Below are 24,155 nucleotides of genomic sequence, written 5' to 3' on the forward strand. Positions count from 1 at the left end.
GAAAAAGGCTGTGCGAAATCTCGCCTGTGCAGCTAGGTAATTTTTTTTTTTAATCTGGAAGTCTCAGTCCTCTCAGTCCATAGTCCCACGTCAGTTTTTCCAATGCAATTCTCGGTACCTTATTATTCCATAGTAACTATCTAATATGGTTGTTTAGTAGCTTAAAAGTTTGTAGGTAACAAAATAAGCTGTCCAGTTCTGATTTTTTTTTCCCTAATTCTTTAATATCTTTCTCCAAAATGTTTACTTCTGCCATATGTTCCCTCTTAAGATTCTTTGTATAGGATATAATTTGTCCCCTTAAATATGCTTGAGTGTATCCCATATCAGAAAACTATTATTAGTAGACGGCAGATTTATTTCACAAAATATTTCTATCTGACTCTTTATAAATTCACAGAAGTCTGTATACATTCTTTTGCTTTTCCATAAAGGCTTCATCATAATTTGAAGCATAAATATTCATAAATGTCTTTGCTTCTCCATAAATTTTACAGTGTGCCATAACATAAGTTCTGGCTTGATCAATGAAAGTATCTTCTATCAACTCTGGTTGATTTTTATTCATTAGAATCACCACTCCTCTTTGGAACCAAAGGAAGATTATATTATTTGTCCCACCATCCTCTTTTAAATTGATCATGTTCCAATTGGGTAAGATATGTTTTCTGCCAAAAAAATTACATTCACTTTTAATTTTTTTAAAGTATGCCAAGACCCTTTTCCTCTTCACCAGCCTTTTTATTCTGTTAATATTAAGACTAATAAACTTGTGTTTTATTCTTTCCATTTTTCAAACAGATATTGTATAACAATGAAATCTTTCTAATTTTTAAAATACTGTCATAACATTTCCAACACGTACACTTCCCCTTTAAGAAACACACACATCCCTTGCTCTGATGGTGACGTTGACAATAGTACCTAAAGCCTGTGGATTCTTTGGAAGAAAAACCCTCCCTTTAGTGCCATCTTTTTAAAACCACTCCTCTCCCTGTGCTATCTCTTCCTCCCCCCCCACCCCCAAAAATTGGAGTTCCCATCTTGATAATTTCCTTTCCACCCTTCTATCTTTTTAGAGCTCTCCATAGAAACCACAGTGGGGTTTTTTTAATCAGTGAAAGCAAGACAGTTCTGTACTACTAAATATAAATAAAAAGATTTGTCTTTCAGTTAGTCCCATTTTGAAATGGTCTTTTTAGTCCTTTCAGCTGATGACTTTAATCTTTTCTTAGCTTTCTTAAAAATTTCTTTATTCTTGAAAATTCATCCATTACCTTCTGAGACATCCACCCTCAGCATTGCTGGATAAATCATTGAATACTTAGTTTTTAGATCCCAGTTGTCTCTCTACCTTGTAACATTCCTTTCCTTGTTTGACCAAGGTAGGGCTAAAGTCCTGGAAAAGTATTAATTTTGTATTGTCCTCCACAAATGGGCCATTATTATTTTTAAAATATTTATAAGCTAATCCGAAGATTGCTTCTCTCTCTCTCCCAGTAACTTGAGTTTTAACAGCTGTTCGCTGGTTCTTCTGGGTCTGAGGGTCCAGTGACCCCTTTCAATTTGCAGCTTTGCATTCAACTTACTTTGTCCCAGCATTTGTGGGATCCATGTTTCAAAGAAACTCACTGTGTCTTTTCCCTCTTCTTTCTCTCAGTCCAATAATTCTTGCATTTTTTGCTGAAATTTTCCATATGATTGATCTTGTCCGTCAATCCTTTTTTCTGTCATTTTCTTCTATGTCCTATGTTTTTACTTTTTCTTCCAGTGCCTTTAGCCCACAGGTTCTCAACCTTTTTCTTTCAACTTGCGTACCATTTTAAGTAATCCCTATGCCATTGGTACTCTGTGATTAGTAAGGGATTATTACTGACGATGCCACTTTAGTTGCCCATTCAGAGCCAGCTCTTCAGCGCTTGACATCCTGTTTTGCGGAAACTGCCAAAATGTTTGGCCTGGAAGTCAGCCTGAAGAAAACTGAGGTCCTCCATCAGCCAGCTCCCCACCATGACTACCAGCCCCCCCACATCTCCATCGGGCACACAAAACTCAAAACGGTCAACCAGTTTACCTATCTCGGCTGCACCATTTCATCAGATGCAAAGATCGACAACGAGTTAGACAACAGACTCGCCAAGGCAAATAGCGCCTTTGGAAGACTACACAAAAGAGGCTGGAAAAACAACCAACTGAAAAACCTCACAAAGATAAGCGTATACAGAGCCGTTGTCATAACCACACTCCTGTTCGGCTCCGAATCATGGGTCCTCTACCGGCATCACCTACGGCTCCTAGAACGCTTCCACCAGCGTTGTCTCCGCTCCATCCTCAACATTCATTGGAGCGCTTTCATCCCTAACGTCGAAGTACTCGAGATGGCAGAGGTCGACAGCATCGAGTCCACGCTGCTGAAGATCCAGCTGCTCTGGGTGGGTCATGTCTCCAGAATGGAGGACCATCGCCTTCCCAAGATCATATGGCGAGCTCTCCACTGGCCACCGTGACAGAGGTGCACCAAAGAAAAGGTACAAGGACTGCCTAAAGAAATCTCTTGGTGCCTGCCCCATTGACCACCGCCAGTGGGCTGATATCGCCTCAAACCGTGCATCTTGGCACCTCACAGTTTGGCGGGCAGCAACCTCCTTTGAAGAAGACCGCAGAGCCCACCTCACTGACAAAAGGCAAAGGAGGAAAAACCCAACCCCAACCAACCAATTTTCCGCTGCAACCGTGTCTGCCTGTCCCGCATCGGACTTGCCAGCCACAAACAAGCCTGCAGCTGACGTGGACATTTACCCCCTCCATAAATCTTCGTCCGCGAAGCCAAGCCAAAGAAGATTACTGAAATATTTTGCTTGAGAAAAATTGTCATTAGCCCATTTCCATTCGAGTTATGAAACCGTGCACAAAACAAGTCAATGAAGTACGATTAAAACAGTGGTTTTCAAACTTTTTCTTTCCACCAACATATCACCTTAAGTAATCCCATACTAATTATAGAACACTTATGGCATAAGGAATACTTAAAAGTGATATCTGAGTGGAAAGAAAAGGTTGAGAACCACTGCTTTTGCCTGCCTTTTGTTTTGTCCAGCTCAGACTCTGAAGTTCCATTAAGTCTTCCACAACTTCCATTACCTTTTCTAATATGTCTCTCATTGCTTATTCCACACTCGTAAAACAAATGCATAAAATTTCCATCTTGTTCAGGATGTTGGTTTTTATCTTGGGTTCCCCTGCCCCCCCCCCCCCACCTGCTCTGCTGAGTTCAGCCGGTTCCAAGACCCCTCCTGAATTGCTCCTCATCAGGCTTCCCACTCTGTTCCTGGCTGAGTTGTTGCTTCTTCAGTTTTTGCTTTTTTGTTACCTTGGTCATTTGGCACAGATTTTATTCATTTTTGAGGCTAAAATTCTGGTTTTGAGCTTTTAAACTGCCTTCTTTCAAAGTATGTTTGCTCAGCTCCTTAGCATGGCCATGCCCCTATTCCCAAGCAATCTTTAGTACCCATTTTTTTCAGAATTTTTGATTCAGTTTCATCAGTGATTGGAAGATTTCTACTTTTTAATCTTCCAAGTAGGCTTGAAATTTGTCTTTTTGAATTTGTTTTTAGGATCACGCTGACTACTTAGATCATTTTGGCAAGATTTGTCTTTCAACTCTATTATTGTTGAGAAATACTACATATAAGTAGAATCCTGGGTTCATGATAACTGCGAAGCACTTGTGTATACTTATTCTAATCTATCCTCATGTTCTTCTAAATTGGAGCTCCTTCCCCAAATTTTGGGGTGTAGGAGAAAACTGGTGCACTGAGACAAAACTGAAAGCAGGTGTTTAGTTCAGAAGGTTGTTGGAGCTGAAGCATCAGTTCTTAGACATTACCACGTTACCTATCCTTTGTTGAATTTTTTTTTTCAAAGCAAACACCTATGACCATAGGGATCTCATGCAGTGGTCAGCATGGAATGTCCTGCAGACACTGAGGTAGGTAGAAGGACCTGATGGATATTGTGGGGTGGTTTCCTGAACAGATTGGTCCAGGTCATCTGGTGGAAGTATTTATTACCATAGCACATTAAGCAGCACCAGGACTTGGCTAGCAGTGAGAGGAGCCCTCCTGATCATATCCTTCTTGTATGAACAGAATATTGTGATAGTCGAGCTCCTGTAAAGATTTTTAAAAGAAGTACAACCAAGCCACACAGTACAAAGCAGTCTTTATTGAGTCACGCCAGCAGGAATGAGGGGTACCAGTGGTGGGTAGACAGTCACCTCACTAGTACCGTTGAACCTCATTCAAAGAATTGTCACAGGGTACAATATTTAAGGCATTTTCCTGCATACAAATTGGTTAGCATTTCTTTAAAGGTATTACTACAGCTTATGTTTTACATTTTGTATATCCTCTTCCTAAAGGCAAGGAAATGATTTGTTGTTGGTCGTTTAATCTGATGTACCAGTTATAATTAAGAACATTGTTCTGGTATACAAAAATTGAACAGAAGTCTGGAAGGGTTGCTCAGTACATGTTAGTATATATTCACTGCCTGCCTGATTTCTGGTTTCTAATTTACACATTGTTAGGTCTGCTTTGTTCATGAATGAGTGAGACAAACACCAGACTGAGTCGAAATCAGGGTTCTTTGTTCTTTATTACCGGATTGTAACACTTGCGACTAACAATGTTAGTCGGAGAATGCATTCTGCCGTTATCAGCAAAATGGTGATTTTTTATACCCTTGGATACGTGCTTAGAACATCATCATATCATTACTTGTCCAATGACTAAAACTGTTGCTATCCTTTCCCTGCTAGCTTCCTGCCTCTCAATCCATCAATGTCTCTCTTATCTTGTAAGTACAAGGATGCATTCACATCTTGTTACAGCCCTGCACAGGGTAACTCCTTACACATTCCCATCTCATGATGTTTTACCTAACAGGAGTACAAGGACACCTCCCCTTCTTGTTACAGCCCTGCACAGGGTAACTCCTTACACATTCCCATCTCATGATGTTTTACCTTACAACATGTAAATGGATAGTTTCATAATAATCTTAAAATCTTGAAGTTCACAATGGTGGTTAACACTTTAAAGCAGAAACATTGCCATTCAGGGACTGCGTGGTGCTGGATGCTTATTGCAGCCTTTAGATGTAATAGGGAGTAGTCAGTTAGCACTACTGTGTCAAAGAGATCAGGTGGCAATAGGATATGGCTCAGTTGAAGAGGTGAGAGTTGATTCTAGTCTGAGAGTTTGATAGCCTTAAGCTTGTACCCTGCTCTCTGGAAGTTTCCACTTCTGCAAGGCATCACACCCTAATGTCGTAGCAGGGTCCTGAAAATGAGTTGAGGTGTTCAGACATTTTCAGTCTCTCATTGCTGCAATGGGAGATTCTACCCAGTCCAAAAGAACACCGATCATGTGGCCCAAGAAAGGGAGAATATGCTTCCTCAATGTCTATTGCCCAGTACCACTTGCATTACTGTAATGAAATACTTTGAGGGGTTGGTCAAGGTCAGTGTTCTTGTACCTAGATAAAGATCTGGACCCACTACAATTTGCTTAAATGCATCCAGCTCCTCTTCATTGATTACAGCTCACCTTCAACACAATCATTCCCTTAGTGCTGATCAACAAGTTCCAAAACTTGGGCCTTTGCATCCCTTCTGCGACTGGATCCTAGATTTCCTCATTGGAAGACCACAGTCATTTCAAATAGGAAACATTGTGTCCTCCTCACTGGCAATCAAAACAGGAACACCTCAGGGATGCATGCTTCATCCATTGCTCTGCACCCACCACTATGTGGCTAGGAACAATTTAAATGCTATCAACAAATTTGCTGATGACACCATGGTCATCAGCAGAATCACAGATGCCAATGAGGAAGCGGACAAGAGTGAGCCAGGTCAGCTAGTTGAGTGGTGTTGCAAAACTACCAAAACACTTTTATGGGTGAAGGAAATGAGATCACAAACCAGTCCTCAGAGGGGTCAGCAGTGGAAACGTTTAAGAACTTCAAATTCCTGAGTGCAAACATCTCTGAAGATGTATCCTGAGGTCTCCATGTCATGAATCACAAAGAAGGTTCACCAGCAGCTGTACATTGTGAGGAGATTTGGTGTGTCACCAAAGACTTGCAAGTTTCCACAGGTATACCCTGGAGAACATTCTGTCTAGTTCTATCACTGTCTCGTATGGAGGTGTCAATCCATAGGTTGAGAAAAGACTGCAGTGAGTTGTGAACTTAGCCAGTAACATCATGGGCATGCCTTCACTCCAAGAACATTTAGAAGAGATGGTCTTAAGAAAGGAGTCTCTGCCCTAAAGGACCCTCACTACCTCACCAATGCCCTCTTCACACGCTGCTATCATCAGGAAGGAGTACCAGGAGCCTGAAGACGAACACCCAATGGTACAAAAATTGCTTCTTCCCCTCTGCCCTCAAATTTCTGAATGGACAAACCATAGATACTACCTCACTTTCTCTTTCTTTTTCAATATTTTTCTTAACATCAAAAATTAGAGTACATAAGGATATATGTTAAAAGTCAGAAAGATACACTTGGATGTATCATTTCATCCAAATTACCCCACACTTTCAATGAAGCAAATTGCTTTGTATTATTATGAAAGAAAATCTAAACCCACTACCAAGAAAGAAGTCATTTGGGCAGGAAAAAAAAGACAATTCTTTACAGTGATAAATTACCTCATTAGTCAACACATTCTACTTGCATATCAAATTAAAGATTATGAAAGTAATTCAAAAGGGGTCCTCTTTTGTACTAATTGTATTTTCTAATGTAATTTAGACCCACGTTTGCATCTATGATGCTGTTGCAAAACAAGGAATTTTGTGACCTGTTCATGACAATAAGTTCTGCTCCTTGTCACAGTTCATCCAGCAGCAGTCTTACAGGGGACTGTGATTTACAGGCTGTTCCTAGGGGCACACAAGGAGACGTATCTAGAACTTTTGGAAGATCATCTGGTGAAAGATCATCTTTCACTTTTGGTGAAAGATGCCAATTAGTCTGCCCAAAACTTGTTGGTCTTCCAGTATATTGAGAGGTCATTGGAGGAATTCCACATTCCAAGCTGCAGGAGTGTGTGCTGAGGGATGCGCTGAGGCTTGTTGCAGGCAAGGCGAGAGGGCCTTGTGGGGAAGGATCATAATCTAGATTCCTTCCGGTACTGGGCATCGAGGAGGTGAGACTGGAGGGCGTCCTTTAAACAATGGAGGGAAGTGTAACTACAAGGATCCACAGTCATGATGACAGTACTTTGTAGCAAATTAGAGAATTAATGTAACAAAGTACAGTCATGGAATTTTCAAATATAACACTGAAGGATGGAAAAGGACCTTGCATGGTTTTCCTTTGTCCTTCATTTTTAAATAATTTTTTGGTGGGGGGCAGTGTTCTCTCTGGGATAGAGTTGCCTTTGAGGTATGTTTTAAATATTGTCTTAAGATCTCGCATCTGTCAAGAGAATAATTCGTCATTTTTTAAAAATTATAATTCTATTGTGTTCTATTTTCTTGTTTCTTTCCTGTTATAGCTTGTCCAAATACCAAACAACTGTCTGACTTCAATCTAAAATATTACAAAAGTTTATCAATGTCTTCAGTATTCTGCATTTAGAGTTGTTTATCCTGATGTTTTAGATGCTTGGGCAGTGAAGTTAGTGCAATACTATTACAGTGACCTGGGTTTGAAACTGGTGCTGATGTAAGGAGCTTGTATATTCTCCATGTCTGGTTTCCTCCCTCCCTTCAAAAGGGTATGGAGATTGTAGGTTAATTGATATATTTGAGGAGCACTGGTTTGTGGGCTGGAACGGCCTGTTACTGATTTATTCAGCTGCTGCTCCTCGTTCTCTCTCTCTATGGCATATTGTAAATAATATCAAAAGATTAATTTTCTTTTGTAATCTTCAAATTATTCTATTATTGATGTTCCAAATCAGTTCAATTTCAGATGCAATTTCATTTTAATAATTTTCAGGGTCAGATGCTACAGATCCCAGTATGGAAGTTTCAGAACCAGCTGGTAAGGAACCTTCGGCAGTATTTTAGACTTAAGGTGTATGCTGCTAAATCATAATATATTTATCAATCAACCAGCACAGAACTGACAGTTCTATCCTTTTAAATGTACTCTTTGTATTTCAGTAATTATTTGTTCTTTTTATTAAGTTGACTTGATTTAGTTTCATATTTTGAGAAGAGTTGCTTGAATAAGCATAAACAAAATATTGGTGTTTAAAATGAGTGATTGCTGTGACCTGACCATTTAAATTTTACAGCACTGGTAGAAAATGGAGATACAGAAGCAGGACCTGAAGAATCATGGGAACAGAAAGCAGAACCAGGAGAAGCAGAACCAGGAGGTGGTCCTGCGGGCGATGGAGGTCCACCTTTGGCAGCTCCAGTTGAAATGGAAGAGGAGGAGGAGGTGTCTTCACCCAAGGTTGCAGTGGTAGAACCAGGTGCTCCAAGGAAAGAGCATGTGAACGTTGTATTCATAGGTCATGTTGGTAAGTTAATAGATGAACAAACATTATGGACTTGCACCTGATCAAAAACTGATTTGGTAAACTGGTCTTGTCATGTGAAATGCTGCATTGACATTCAGTCATTGAATTTCTGGCTACAGCATTGTTTATGTAGCAACAGATCTTTGTTAATGGAAAATTCTACTTTAGCCAATACAATATAAAATTTGTTCACACAGTCTTTTGTACAATAACTGTTATTTTTTCCACAGATGCTGGAAAATCCACTATTGGGGGACAAATAATGTAAGTTATTGCGTCTGTTCTGAAAAATGTCGATGCAGAGAAAAGAACTTTAATCTATTGCCTTGTAATTAAATAGAATACAATATAATTTTTTTTATTATAACTTCTGTGGAAGAGATCTTTGCTCTGGGCATGGCTTTTGTTTCTTCAAAGTCTGTATATGTGAAATTTAGACCCGTGCAAGGATTTGGATTGAAAAATGTTGCTTTGATAATTTATGCAAAGCACAATTTACCTACACATTAAAGATGATTAGGATGGTCTGTCATATTCTGATGTTGAGTGGGCATTCTAGTATGAACTGAAAAAGCTTAAATTCAAACAAATTCAACTTATTTCTGTATGCATGGATCCCACAGGATGGTTCCCTTGTTTAGAGATGAATTGTTGATTTGCTTTGAGATGGATGTCTTAATGTAAACACAGTATTTTGCAGTCTTGAGGTTTCATATTTATTGCAGTACATTCTATAATGGAGACACAGGATCTATAATCATTTTGAGTTTTAAAAAGTCTAATTCAGATTTGGATTGAAAAAAACATAAGTTTAAATTACTCTCAAAATAGGAAGATTTAAGTCTTTCAACTTGACAAACTTAGTTATATTTTCAGCCTTTTTGAGGGGAAGATTGGTACCATAGTTGCAATTTGTCTTGATCATGATAGGTTTTAACTTTTAATATGTTCAGACAACTTGTTTCTTGGATATCCTGATTGGAATGGAAGTGTTCATTGTCATTGTTTCATCATTTCCTGTGTGTTTAGTATTCCACTATTTGTCTGGAATATTATTGTTTATAAATCCTAATCTTGAGGAACTTGGAAAAGTATAACATGTTTGAGTTATTGTGAAGGAGAGGGTGAGCAAATTTAAGTTCTTGAGAATCACTCTTGGAGGATCTTTACTGTACCCAACACACCAATGGCATCGTGAAGAAAGCACATCAGTGCCTCTACTTCCTCGGGAGTTTAGAGATTTGGTATGGCATCAGTGTGCTGACCACCTGCATCACAGTCAGGTCTGGGGACATCAATATCCCTGAGCATAAAGCCCTCCAAAAGGTAGTGGACACAGGAAAAACCCTCCCCACTCTTGAGTACATCTACAGGGAACACTGCTGTCAGAGACCCACACCACCCAGCACATGCTCTGTTCTTGCTGCTGTCCTCGGGAAAGAGGTATAGGTGCCAAGACTTGCACCACTAGGTTCAATTACAGCTGCTTCCCCTCTGCCATCAGATTCTTCAATCATTGACTCATTTCAAGTCTCTTGTTCACTTTATTGATTTTCATTTGTTCTCTCTGTATTGCAGACAGTCTGTTTATCTTCATTATCTGCTTACAGTTTTGTTTACATGTTACTGTGTACAGTTTTATTTTTGCGCTACCAATTGACATAATTCTTGCAGGAAAATGAATCTCAGGGTTGTATGTGATGTCATGTACGTACTCTGACGATAAATCTGAATCTGAAAAGAAATTGAAATGGAACCTAAATTTTTTTTTAAAGGTATCTCACAGGCATGGTGGACAAACGAACGCTAGAGAAGTATGAGAGGGAAGCCAAGGAGAAAAATAGAGAAACATGGTAAGATTATTATTTGTAGGTTGTGTTACTGTGATTCCTAAGTTACAAGTTAATTTTGGAATCCATTTCTGTTTATTTTTTTTGTCTAGTGTTTGATTTCTAAAGTTGTCGATGAAATCCATCTGAGAATTTTGTAAAAAAGGGATCTCTGAACAGGTAACCAGTCTTCCTACCTGATGCTCAAGTTCATGTGGTTGGTTTATGTATAATTGAAAAGGGATGTTGCATGACCTTGTGTACCGATGTGAAATCTGCAAGTGATGCCAAATGTACAATAGATTCCTGCTGTTATTTTGGCTTCATCGCTCTTTGTATAATGACCACTCAACTGAGGTTGCAGAGCTTCAAAATTGTTCTCCCAGCAAGGAGTTCCTCCCCGTGAGGAATGTAAATTGAGTCAATATATCTTCAAATGGATGAAATCATTTCATGTCTCGTTCCTTTTCACTTTCCTGACTAAATTTGTTGTAGCTGTTCAGAAATTACCTATATGCATTATATTGCAGTTGATTTAATGTGTTAAAGCATTTTTACTTGTGTTCAGCCTGTGAAGTGGTATGAAATTGTAGTTTTAATCTGTGTATTCTTACAAAATATCATGTTTAGGTACCTATCCTGGGCCTTGGACACAAATCAGGAGGAGAGGGACAAGGGGAAAACGGTTGAAGTGGGCCGTGCATATTTTGAAACTGAGAAAAAACACTTCACCATTTTAGATGCACCAGGCCATAAAAGCTTTGTACCAAACATGATTGGTGGGGCATCTCAAGCTGACCTTGCTGTCTTGGTAAGATATCATTTCCAACTGATTTCTTCAGCTGGTGGATAGTTGCTTGTTCGACTTAAATACAATTTTTGCAATTAATAATTTGAAAATCAACACAATTTTAACTTGAAACTTCAGAAAAATACGAGAAATCAAATATTTAGAACATTTTTCATTATTATAATTGTAGTCCAGGTTGTACCTCTCATCCAGCATTCTTTGGTCCAGCAAATCCCATGGTCTGGCACGTTTGAATCTGCTACCGTTAGTACAAACTCCTTACAGCATGGGACTTGAACCCTGGTCCTGATTGCTGCTACTGCAAAGGTTGATTCTCCTGTGATTGGGACCAGGGTTCGAGTCCCGTGCTGGTTGTAAGGAGTTTGTACTCCCATCCCGATCACTGGCATTGTAAAGGCATGTCATTAGCCACGATGATTGACTGTGCTGCTCCACAGTATTATTTTCTATTTTAAGCTTTGTTCTACCTTTGAAATGTTTACAATGGGGGTTCCCTGCAGGGTCAATTTCTGTTTGCTGGCATTTTCTGTGGTCTGGCAATGGCCAGGTCCCAATGTCACTGAATTAGAGGTACAATCTGTAGGAGTTCATGAAAGATAAAGTATTTTTGTTCTGTTCATGCAAGTCAGCTGGGTTAGGATTAAATCTTGTTCTTGGACACTTGTTATAATTGAATTTGATGCTACTCACTGTGAGAGTTTATTGCCGTATACATGGAAGAATGTACACACTTCCAGTTTTTTCCAAGGTAGTGAATGTTGTTTCAACACTCAAACAAAACCAGTTTAGATTTCTTTCATTTCCCTTTGCTGGTTGATCAAATTCTTATTCATAAGATTGTGTTTGTATCCAAAAGAACATACCTCCCTGTTTTTATACAGGTTATCTCCGCCAGAAAAGGTGAATTTGAAACTGGCTTCGAGAAAGGAGGGCAAACACGAGAACATGCTATGCTCGCAAAGACAGCAGGAGTAAAACATCTAATAGTTCTCATCAATAAGATGGATGACCCAACAGTAAGCTGGAGCCAAGATAGGTATGATTTGTCCTTCGTAAATGCTTTGAGAGTTGCATGTGTAAGTAAGTAAAAATACAATTCAATACCCAAGGCTTTTCAACATTCAAATCAGCTTAGAACGAAGGCCTTTGATGACCTGCGGAATAATAGCAAGATTTGCTTTGGAGGGAGGGTACAGTAAATACTGAAGTCTCTTGCCTCTTTCAGTGCTGTTCTCTGTCTGTGCTGCCTTGAGAAGTTTTGATAACTGTATTATCCAAATGCTTGGAGTTCAGTCATTCATTCCTGTGGTGCCTCTAAATCTAGTTTACATTTTATTGCAACTCCCTAATGAACAAATTTGCCACCATACTTCCAACATGAACATCTACAAGTCATAAATGAGGACAACAGTGGTAGCCTTGTGTTGGTCAATGGGACAGGAGTCGTTTCATGCTGAAAGCAATTCACTATCCTTCACATTTTGGCTGGAGAACTGTCATTGTGTGCAAAATAGCAGTTCAAGTGCTTTGAAAACAACTATTTTTCCTAATAATCTTTTTCCTCTTGTAGGTGTGAATTGTTAATGAAGTTAGCTTAAAATGCCCTTTCAACAAATTTGAATTTCTTGATTTAAGTGCCTCCAGGTAGAAGAAAATTGTGTAGAGATTAAAGGTGACCAGTGTTCACTTATTGAATTAAATTTAACCTTCTCTGTAGTTTGCTTTCAATTTTCACTTGTGAAGGAAAGTTTAAAACGGAGGGAATTTAAGTGAGTATGGGTTTACATTGATTCTTGATCAACACAGCTGGAAGTAGTTATTGCATAATTATTTTGAGTATTCAGATGACAAATAGGAGCAGGTGTTGGCCTTCGTCTTTCATGGTTGCTCTGACATTCATCAAGATCATCTGATTTATTTCAGCTGAATTTTCAACACTTTCTAAATACATCTTCATTTCCCCATATGTCCAGTATCCTATGATTCCCTCGGTGTGATGCATTTTCAAGAATCCCCAAATTGGCCTGTGAACTGGTAGTGATATTTAATACATTTTAATAATAATTGGAAATCTGCCAAGGAAGCCCTCATTGATTTAAAAATTGCTTCTCTCGGTTTTAATTGTATTAATTCAAATGACTGTTATTGTCTCAGGAGAAAATTTCATAGGTACTACTGATTATTGTCAGTTTTAAAATCATCTGGGATTCAAAGCTGCTTTAACAAACCCACTGTGACCCACTGGCTAAGTTGGAGAAAATCCCCAGTGTAAGCCCTTTTGCATTTGTAATATGTGGAGTATTCTATGTATATATTTCAAAAAGGACATTTACTCGACCTGTTCTGATGGTGGGTGGAGAAGCTTTTGGTGATTGTTTTTAAAATCGGCTCACAGCTGATTAATTTTAAAATTTGTGGTTATCACATTTTTAGACATAGCAGTTATAAATATATTTTATAATAAATATAAATATATTTTCATAAACAAATAATTGTTCCTGGCAAAACACTCTTCCTCAATAATGTATATTCATTGATAGCTTGGTGACATTCAGACCAAGGAAGAGTGAGGAAGATGATAGGTGGAGCCAGAGGGGGAGGTGTAGAGTTTGGGAAACAGGCAAATGGGTGATGGGTGGAGAGAAGCAAGACTGTTGGAGGCTTTTAAAGAGGAACTCAAAGGCTATCTGCTGGAACCTGATATTGAGAGTGCAGATGGATGTGAGGGTGATCGGAAGGAGATTAAAATGGTGGAGCAGAATTGGATTGGTGTGTCAGAGAGTAACAGAGTTAAGGGCTACTTGAAATTTTGAGTTGTGGACTACATGTGGGATACGAGATGTTGTCCCTCTTGTTATCATTGGACCTCCCATCAGTGGAGAAAACCAAGTACTGACACATTTGCTTCAGCCTCTGCCATCTATAGTTTTGGGTCTGCAGTTGCTTGATGGATAGCTTTCTTTTTTTGAACCTGAAGACAAAGCAAGGCATTTAGTGAATTTAAAATTTTTCTTTTTGTTGGTGTATATCCAACTCTATAATTCTAATTTTTACCCCATTTAGATACGAAGAATGTAAAGAAAAACTGGTGCCATTTCTGAAGAAAGTTGGTTTCAATCCGAAGAAGGATATTTATTTTATGCCTTGCTCTGGACTGACTGGTGCAAACCTAAAAGAACGAGCTGAGAACTGCAGTTGGTACACGTAAGTATTAACTGTCTATTGCATTATCCATCACAAAATCTTCAATATAGAACTTGAAGATGGTTGGGGGAAAAAAATCAAGTTGGTAAATTTTTTTTGCAAGTTAATAAAGAAAGGTGAACTCATTGACGATGCTCTTTGCACATTGTAATGTTGAAGATGAGAGTGAAATTTAATTGGTGAAGATGCTGTATTTCATGTCATAAAAGACCCATGGGCATATGACCCCCCCCCCCTCCATTTCAGCAGGGAATATTAAGGATTTTTAGTGTATTTACGGTAAGTTGGTGAATGGGTTCTTCTTGAGCTGCTGGCAGGGGCCGCCGTGTTCTGCCTTCTCACTGGAGAAAGTGAGCAGAGGCTCAGGAAAGCACAGGCAACCTGAGCAAAGGTGGCCCGCAAAGCTGTGAACCTGCTTCCTGGACAGCCACAGCAGCTCCGCAGGCTTCTTGAAGCTGGGGGATCAGTCGGTGACCTGCGCAGTAGTGATACTGCAATACCCTCCTTTCAACTTTTTGAGCCAATTTTGGGTGGGGGGGTGGGGTGGGTCCCTTGTATGCAGTCAAATATGGTACTTGTATTTTAATTTCTGTTTTGTACAATCATCAATAGATGACAAAGCCTTCAGCTGTTACTTTATTTATTTTTATTTGTTGATAAAATGGATCAACATTTTGCATAGTTCCAGCTTTGCCATCTATCGATCATTTTAAAATGTTCAAATGATTCTGAATTCCCTGGCTGAATTGAAAAAGCTGAGTTAAAATTAACAAAATAACTTCTTCTAAAACACATGAAATCAGTTACAGAATAGAGGCACATACAATTTTGATCAACTCCCACTGAAAATCGGGAGGCGTGGCAAGATGGCGTAAGGATCAGACGTGCCTTCCAGTCCTCTCCTGACTCTATCTTATTGTTTTGTCTAGAAATGCCCATTAAAATTCTTTAGAAGTTTAGGTAATTTCAGTGCTGTTAATTTAACTTATGATGGTACAATTGGTGGAAAAGAGCAAAAAAAAAACAACAGATCATCAAAAAACTACATTTTCCAAAAGTTCAAGTTTTGGAGCCTACTTACAGGAAAGGCACCGGGACTCAGCGTGAAATGGATCCCAGGAGAGAGGTACAGTGTTTGGATGTAGAGCTCTATGTTACGTCGGTAGAGCCCCCTAAAGAGGGCGCCAAACAGCCTTTAGAACAAAGAGTTACTCAAAGGCATTTGTCAACTGCAGAGGTGGCGCTGCAAACTGCATCTCTTGAGATAGAAAAACCTATACAACTTGATGTACTGGGAGAACTTAATACATTATGGACTGGGGAAAACCCCGGCCAGCGTCCTCCAGTCATTGCTGGAGAGGCTGTGGCTTGGGTTTCCACACGCAGTCATACTACAAGGAAGGCAACCAGAATGAAGGAAGGAACAGAAGATCCTTTGGTTATGCAGAAGAAGCAGGAATCTGTTGAGCCAAAATCTCTTCCAATTGAAAAGATTTTTGTGAATCTTGAATCTAAATCATCTTATACAATGCAGGGATTATCCAAGATTATGACTGAACTTGGTACTAGGTTTAATACTCTGGTGAAAATACATTCTCAACAGATGGCTGAGTTTGGAGCTTTTAAGCTTGAAGTGAGAGATAAATTTAATTCGTGTGAAGAAGATATAGACGAAATACAGGATCAAGTTTTTGATGTGACCAAAATGGTCGAAGACTTACAAATTCAAAATAAAAATTTGGTGAAAAAGATTGATTATTTGGAAAACCAATCCAGACGGAACAATATAAAGATTATTGGTTTGCCGGAAGGTATGGAGGGACCAGACCCAAGAAAATTTTTTACTGAATGGATTCCGCAGGTGCTGGGTCAAAAACATTTCCCGAAAGGTATAATACTGGAACGTGCTCACAGAGCCTTGCGTAGAAGACCTATTTCAGGTCAAAGTCCAAGACCTGTTTTGGTTCGTTGCTTGAATTATTACGACAGAGAAATAATTTTACGAGTGGCTATTAGAAATGCAAAACAGAGAAAATCACCCTTGATGATTCAAAATAATCGAGTTTTCTTCTATGCGGATTTGAGTCAAGAAGTTATGTTCCAACGACGGGAATTCAATCCTGCTAAAGAGTTGTTGTGGAAGAAAGGTTACAAGGCAACCTTTAGATATCCAGCTGTTTTGAAGGTTTTCCAAGATGGTTGCCAACCAAAGTTCTTTGATTCTCCAAAGGAAGCTATAGCATTTGCTCAAGAGCTGCCAATTACTCAGTTTCAACAGAGACATAGTCCGCCGCGATCTCTAAGGAGACAAGAGATGGAAGAAAAGAGCCGTGCTCCAAGAAGGAATGGTTGTAATGGTGACTCGGCAGTTGGAGCTGATTAAAAGAAGAGTTGTCCTTTTTTTTTTCTAATGTTTTTTTAAAAAAAGGGATATTAAATAATGATGATGTTAATTTAAGATGAAGTGAGAGTTGGGGGAGAGAACTGGATAGGCACTATTTCCTGAAAGTCATCTGCTACGTGTGAGTTATCTCACACCCATGTTTTTTTGGGAGTTACCGCATTGCGCAGTTTATACGGGAGGGGGTATTTTTAACCTCCTACCCGTTTTTTTCCTTTTTTTTGTATTATTAGATTAAAGAGTGAAGGGTTTTTTTTTGTTTAAATATAAAAAAAACGATAAGAAAGTATTTGATTGTTTAAAAAACTAAAAATTGATGTGGTTTTTTTGTAAAGTTTATTCAGTAGATAAGGAATATCTGAAATTTAAATGTGAATGGGATGGATAAGTTTTTTTTAATATTTTTTCTTTAACTTTAAGGTGAAGGAGTGGTAATTCTGGTGTATATTATTTTGCTATTTTAGTTATAGAACGAAGGGAATAATGGTGAAAGTTATAAATTGAATTGTACAATTTTTAATGAGGCTTGAATTTTGTTTGTGATTTATGCTCCATTTGTTGAAGATATAGATTTCGTTGTAGATGTGTTTTTATTATTTGGATATCTGAATTTTAACGTAATGATTGGGGATATTTAAATGTGGTATTGGAGCTTTTATTGGATAACTATTCAAGAGTCAAAGGGGAAAATGGTGGCAGAGTACTAAAATTGAATTGTACAATGCTTAATGAGGTTTGAATTTTGTTTTAAGATGGTGGTTTATGTGATTAATATGATGATAGATGTGAAGTTAGTTGATATTTGGTGAAGGTTTATCTCTATAGAGAAAGTTTTTTTTTCATCTTTTTTTTCATGCTACAATTTTTTTTAAGAATTGATTATTGTTTAAGAATTTTTGATAGATAATGTTACTAACTTTACTAAATTTTTATATTAAGTTTGAGTTAAATATATGTTTCATCTTAACTCCGTTTGTTAAATATATGCATTTAAGTTTGATTTAAATATGTTTTTTAAGTCTGATATCTTAGTATTAATTACTTTTCTTTTTGTTAGTATTTTAATCGGTTATGTTTTTATTTTTTTTGTAAGTGGGTTTTTTTCTCACATATTATTAACTTTATTAATTCTTCACTCTTTATTTTGGGGGGGTAAAAGGGGCGTTGGAACTAATTTGAGTTGGGTTATTAATGTGTAATAATTATTGGGGAGGGTATAGTTTATTTAAATTACTGATACTGTATTGTAATTTTATTATTTTATTCTTTTTTTTAATGTAATCCTATATGTTATTCATGTTATAAAATCTTAAATAAAGTTTAAAAAAAAAACTCCCACTGAAAATCTAAATGAAAGAAACTGGGAAAAGAAACAGAAGGAATGTTTTTGATTGAAAATCCTTCGTCAGAGTTTGGAAAAAGAAAAATAAGTTAATTTACAAAGAAACTAGTGGAAGGATGGATAGGACAAAGGGAATATCTGTCAGGAATTCTTTGGTGGCAGGCTATTGACAAAACAATCTGATTAATCGGGAATTGGTGAGAAAAACATTGAAAGCTACGAAAAGCAAGTCAAAATTGCAACTTGATCATCTGATTCAATTAGTATTTAGAAAGGATTTCATTAAAAATCATTTGTGCTGATATTTTCCTCCAGTATATTGGGGAGAGGGAAACCACTGAAGGGTTCTTTGGCTCAAGTTCCCATGTCACCATTTCAACAAAATGCATTTTTGTTCTTTCATTATATTTTGTAGATATTTTGTGCAGATTAATTTAGTGGAAAAAAATGTAATTCATTTCCAAGACTTTAATTTTGAATACAGTCATAGATTTCCTTTTGAATTTTATTGGTTTCTGGTATTTATTTTAAAAATAGCATGAAATAGAGTTTGAAAGTGTAATTGCAAATTGTTATGACTGTTTCCAGTTCACATCATTGATAGTGGAATTAAGATTTGTGTGAAATACACCAGTTTAATAATTGACTGATGTACTTTTCATCCTTTTTGTTACAGTGGTTTACCGTTTATAACTTATCTGGACAATTTGCCACATTTTAATAGGACATCTACTGGACCTGTGCGAGTACCAATTGTAGATAAATATAAGGTAAAATTATTAAGATTAAATTCCAAGAACTGAAGAATCTTCCAGGCTGTATTTACTTTGTTCAAATTCTAATGTAGGAGTTCTGCATTATTTGTAACAAAGACTTTCTGTCAACGAGAAGCAGTCTTAAAAAAAAATGGAACTGGGAATGGAATGAGGAAAGTCAAGTTGCAACTAAATAGGCATGCAAATCTTTTGAATAAGTGATCAGAATTTGGACCTGATTGGCTGCAGTGTTGAGGATCCCTGTTTAATAATTTCTTCTGAAGGGTTATATGCAAAAATAAATTTAATCAAAATTTAACAGTTCCAGTCATGGTAGGTTGCATGTTGATAAAGATTTGGAATAGAAACTACCCAATTTTTTTCCCTCAAGTTGACAAGGTGATTTGTTCTATTCCAGAAGCATCCTAGATGCATGACAGAATGTCAGTCTTTCAAGATTTGAAAATTTCTTGTATTTTCATTAAGATAAATTGCTGTTTCATTGTAATTTCTGTTAGCACTTCAAACTTTAAAGGCAAGATCACTCAAAATTTATTCAAACCAGCTTCAAGTGTAAATTTAAGGTTTTACTATGAGTAAAATGGCCTGCATGATATTTAACATGGAAAAGAGGGATTCAACACGACTGTTTTTGGTTATATTATAGGTTGGTGTTTTTGGTGATTTTAAAAGGTTGGTGTTAATTCAGGCATAGCCTGGAAATGAGGAATCATAAAATTTTGCATTAGTTGAGAGATAGTTATTGGACAGCAGAGAAGTAAATCTTTTGGTCCACTGTTCAAATTAAAGGCTAATTTCAAAGAAAATTGGACAAAGACTGTTTGATTCACATATGATGGATGGGATTTTTAAATTAAGAAACTTGTGTTTTTTAAAAAAGCCCAGTTTTTCCTCAACATGGTGAGCTTTCCAAGTAAAACTTGGATCACAAACAACCCTGTAAATGTGAAATGCTGAGTGAAATTCAAGGTAACTCAAAAATGACCAATTTATTTGAGAATGGGAAGTTGTATGTGGTAATTGTTTAAATTGATTTACAGTGACTTAATCATATGCAATTTTTTTGTGCAGGATATGGGTACAGTGGTTCTAGGCAAACTAGAATCTGGATTAATTGGAAAAGGACACCAACTTGTTATGATGCCAAACAAGGCAAGTAAACTTTCATTTTGTACTGATATATCCCATTGAAATATTAACAAATGCAACTTCCATGCATTTGTATAGTTCTGAGTGCCTGTTCAAGATTGGATAAGTGCATTGGTATTATCTTTTCCTGATAGATAGATAGATTGATTGATTGGTCACTGTCTTTAATTGTCCCGATGAATGTTTATATTTTTTTTTAAAACATCCAGAACTCCAAAACAATTTAAAAAAAAAACCCTGGTATACAGCATTTATGGGAATTGGTAGGTGCCAGATAAGCAAGTTTTCTGGTTGCTTGAGACTTTCACATTCAATGCCTAATATTAAGAATAAACCATTTAAAAGACAAAACAACAGTGCAAATTGCAAAGTAACTTAAAAGCAGTCGGTATTGTAATCTTTAATTCTGTAAAGTTCACCTTAATCAGATAATTCCTGTAATTTAAATTTTAAATTCTAGCCCTGGTCACTGGTGCTACCATGCCACCATTGTAATTAACCCCCCCCCACCCTCAAGATTACAGATAAAGTTTAATTAATATACTTAATAATATACTAATAAAGACTCTGACTAAGCAGGAATAAGGAGACACTTTAAGAAAGTCACCTCAAAGGCGAGCAGCATAAATCTGCTCTTCATCCAGGGCAATGCCATTTTATTCAAATGCAACTTTATTCAAATAACTCCTATAAGCAAAGCACAACCAGAGCACCCTGCTGGCTGAATATTTGCTCCCATCTTCATTTGCTCTTATCTTCAAAGGCTTGTGATACTTCAGAGAACAGTTAGTTTTACAATTTTAAACGTTTATTTAAATTTTTACCTTATTCATTTTAATTTTTATTTATTTTCCTTTTTTTTTGCCAGTTACTTGAATTCCGGATGGCAGTTTTTTTTTGAATATTTTGTGATTTTACCAAACTTTAACACAAATAGTTATCAATCTTGTATTGATGTTGACAGATTTCAGTTTATGATTATCAATTCTATACAAGATTTTCAGTAGTGTTCAAGCTTTTTCTCTCCCCTTCCTTCTCTTCCACATCCCTCCACATTTAACACTTAATTAACCAGTTATACACAACATTCAGCATGTTTACAACAAAGGTATGAAACATGAACCAGGGGTTTATGGGTTTATCAAGTCATGGTGGCCAGTGCTCAGGCTGTTTTCTTTTTCTTGACTTTTTCTGGTTGGGATGGGATTCCCCCACACTTCCCGCCAGTTGTGCTTTTATGGAATTGAGGTATGGTTGTCAAATTTTCAAGAAAGTGTTGTATTTTTTCCTCAGGTTGTAAGTAATTTTCTCCAGGGGAACACAGCTTTGCATTTCTGCATTCCAGCGCACAATGCTTAAGCAGGAGTCAGAATTCCACTTTCTGGCCACTGCCAATACGATCATTACAAATTGGAGTTGAAATTTGGACAGGTTCCTTGTAAGTCTTATGTCCATTATGTTTCCCAACTGGAACAACTCTGGATCCTGTAGGAATTCTTTACCAATGATTTATTTCCAGGGCTTGGCCCAGTTCCACCCAGAAGGGTCTCACCTTGGTACTTGTCCAGGTTGCGTGCACAAAGGTTCCTGTCTCAGTGCCACATCTAAAGCATTAATCTGTTGATTCTGATTTAGATTTAGCGTCAGGTACAGCTAAATCGTGCAGGTATAGAAACAGCCTGTACCGTGCATTAATAATTACTCATGCTGGTTTGACACAGGTCAGACCAGCACCACTCCTCAATCGCTATTCCTAAGTTCAACTCCCACCTCTATCTTGATTTGTGAAGATCTTGTTTAGGTCCTTCTGCTTGGAGCAAGAAATACATTGTCAAGAAGAATTGTATGTTTTCCCCCTTTGAATCATGGCCTGTGTCACTGCACTCTGGTAGTGCCATAGTTGGACCTCATATGTCATGTAGAAAAGATCTCAACTGAAGATAGCAGTGGAAGGTCTTATTTAATAAATCATACTTGTTCTTAAGTTGTTCAAATGGCATTAGCCGCCCTTGTTCATAACAGTCCATAACAGTCATAAGCATCTGATGCCATTACGACGCTAGGTGTGCAGGATCTTTTTACCCACTGTCAATGGTATTTATCTATTTGGAGTGGGGATAGCCCCACTTTAATTCCTACATATTAGTAAATTTTATTCCAAATGGAGATTTTGTTTTAGTATGGGGCTGCCTGTTTTCCCAGATAAGAATTTGGCATCCCATTTAAAAATAGTCCTCTGCCACCTTCTCACCCACCACTTGCAGGTCAATTTGTGCCCAGAAATGGTACACCTTCCCCCCCCCAGAGTGAGGTGATGTATCCTGACTGGGTTGCCCAATAAAATCTTTTGAAGTCTGGCATTTGTAGTCTGCCCAGACTGTAATCCCAGGTCAATTTTTCCATGGAGATCCTGGCTTCCGTTCTATTCCATAGAAATGTCCTTATCTGCAAAAGCAAATTTTGGAAGAATCCCCAGGGCAATGCCAAGGTCAGTGCCTGAAAGGGGTACTGAAGTCTGAGCAACACATTGATATTAACGGTTGATTTTCCCCACTGCATTATGGGCAGGGACATCCACGTGTTCAAGTCCTCCTCAATTCTCCCAAGCAATGGGATGTATTTTAATTTGTATAAATTATTCAAGTTATTATCTATTCTGGCTCAGTATTTGATCCCATTTTGTGGCCACTTTAAGTGACTATGGATATTAACTGTAATTCCCCCTGAGTAAGTCTCATGATTTCACTCTTGTCCCAATGGACCTTATACCTGGAGATCGGCCCATAGTCCTCCAGAGTAGAGCGCAGCTTGGACAATGAGTTTGTTGGGTCTGTCAGACACCTCAGCACATTGACAGCAAATAAATTAATTTTATATTCTTCCTGGCCTATTCTAAAACCCTTAATGTCTGGACCCTGGCTAGTACAAATAGAGCTTGAGATAGCAAGCACCTTTGTCTGCTAATTCTGAGATGCATTTGATGAGGGTCAAAGCAAGAAACTTGAATATGCAGCAAAGCGTAGTTGATTATACTGTAAATGAAAATGACAGCTAGCGGATGTTTGTTTGTTCTTGATTGATTAGCCAGTTCTTTAAATCCCAATGGTTTGACAATATTGAGTAAAGTTAGATAGCTGGTGGATGGGGGAACACAAATTCTAAATATGGTGTTCTATTCTATAGCATAATGTTGAAGTTCTGGGTCTTTTATCTGATGATGTGGAGACTGACTCAGCAGACCCAGGTGAAAATCTGAAGATACGACTGAAAGGAATTGAAGAGGAAGAGATCCTACCAGGATTCATTCTGTGTGATCACAGCAACCTTTGTCACTCAGGACGTACTTTTGATGCACAGGTAAATTTTCACTTGGGCACTCTTTGTGAATATCAAAGTTCAAACCTTCAGGTACTCTGGAATGTGGTGATTGAATCTGAAGGACTGCAGAAAAATGTTACTTTTGGTCGCAATGTATTGTCTTGTAATGTTTAAACTCTTCAAAAATGTTTGTGTCCTGCAGTTTTCATCCTAAACACTTTGTCCTTTCACACGTTGTACAGTAGCTGCTTTGTAAGTACTGAATTTAGGGTGCATTACAGCAATTTGGTATGATTTCTTTGATGGTACTTTCCAAATTAGCGTTTTTTTCCACATGGACTGCAATAGAAGAAGATGGCTCTGTTGCTACCTTGATCATGTAAAGGTCTGGGAAATAAATGGTACCTTTGTCAGAGCAATTGTATTTCGAAAGTGTGTTTAAATCACTCTGCTGTGACTGAAATCGTGTGTTTAAAAGATTTATGTACAATTTTAGCTGCCACCATGTTACAAATTTCAACCAGTGCCAAATGAAACTGGATTTTCTGATCTGCTAAAGTGGGTGCTAAAATCTTTTTTTTATTTTGCAGATCGTTATAATTGAGCATAAATCAATCATCTGCCCAGGTTACAATGCAGTGCTGCACATCCATACCTGTATTGAAGAAGTACAAATAGCGGTCAGTCAAATACAAAGATTCCCTTAAAATTAAACGAATGTCTCTGATTTAGATATCTTTATTAAGTTTGCATGAGAAATAGTGGCCTTAGGCATA

General features: G+C 37.7%; 1 protein-coding gene across 3 annotated transcripts in view; it reads left to right on the forward strand.

Annotated features, from left to right (window-relative positions):
• Positions 1-24,155, forward strand: part of LOC138746996 (eukaryotic peptide chain release factor GTP-binding subunit ERF3A) — a 47,288-nt gene that overhangs the window by 17,042 nt on the left and 6,091 nt on the right. For all 3 annotated transcript variants that reach the window (XM_069905811.1, XM_069905810.1, XM_069905812.1), the window contains exons 2-12: positions 8,018-8,062; positions 8,319-8,549; positions 8,780-8,813; positions 10,325-10,402; positions 11,009-11,189; positions 12,071-12,225; positions 14,253-14,393; positions 18,813-18,906; positions 19,984-20,064; positions 23,245-23,418; positions 23,970-24,059. In XM_069905811.1, coding sequence (XP_069761912.1) covers positions 8,018-8,062; positions 8,319-8,549; positions 8,780-8,813; positions 10,325-10,402; positions 11,009-11,189; positions 12,071-12,225; positions 14,253-14,393; positions 18,813-18,906; positions 19,984-20,064; positions 23,245-23,418; positions 23,970-24,059 — 1,304 coding nt within the window. The remainder of the gene's footprint in view (positions 1-8,017; positions 8,063-8,318; positions 8,550-8,779; positions 8,814-10,324; positions 10,403-11,008; positions 11,190-12,070; positions 12,226-14,252; positions 14,394-18,812; positions 18,907-19,983; positions 20,065-23,244; positions 23,419-23,969; positions 24,060-24,155) is intronic.

The sequence above is a fragment of the Narcine bancroftii genome, chromosome 12 (genome assembly GCF_036971445.1).
Source record: "Narcine bancroftii isolate sNarBan1 chromosome 12, sNarBan1.hap1, whole genome shotgun sequence".
Taxonomy (NCBI): Eukaryota; Metazoa; Chordata; class Chondrichthyes; order Torpediniformes; family Narcinidae; genus Narcine; species Narcine bancroftii.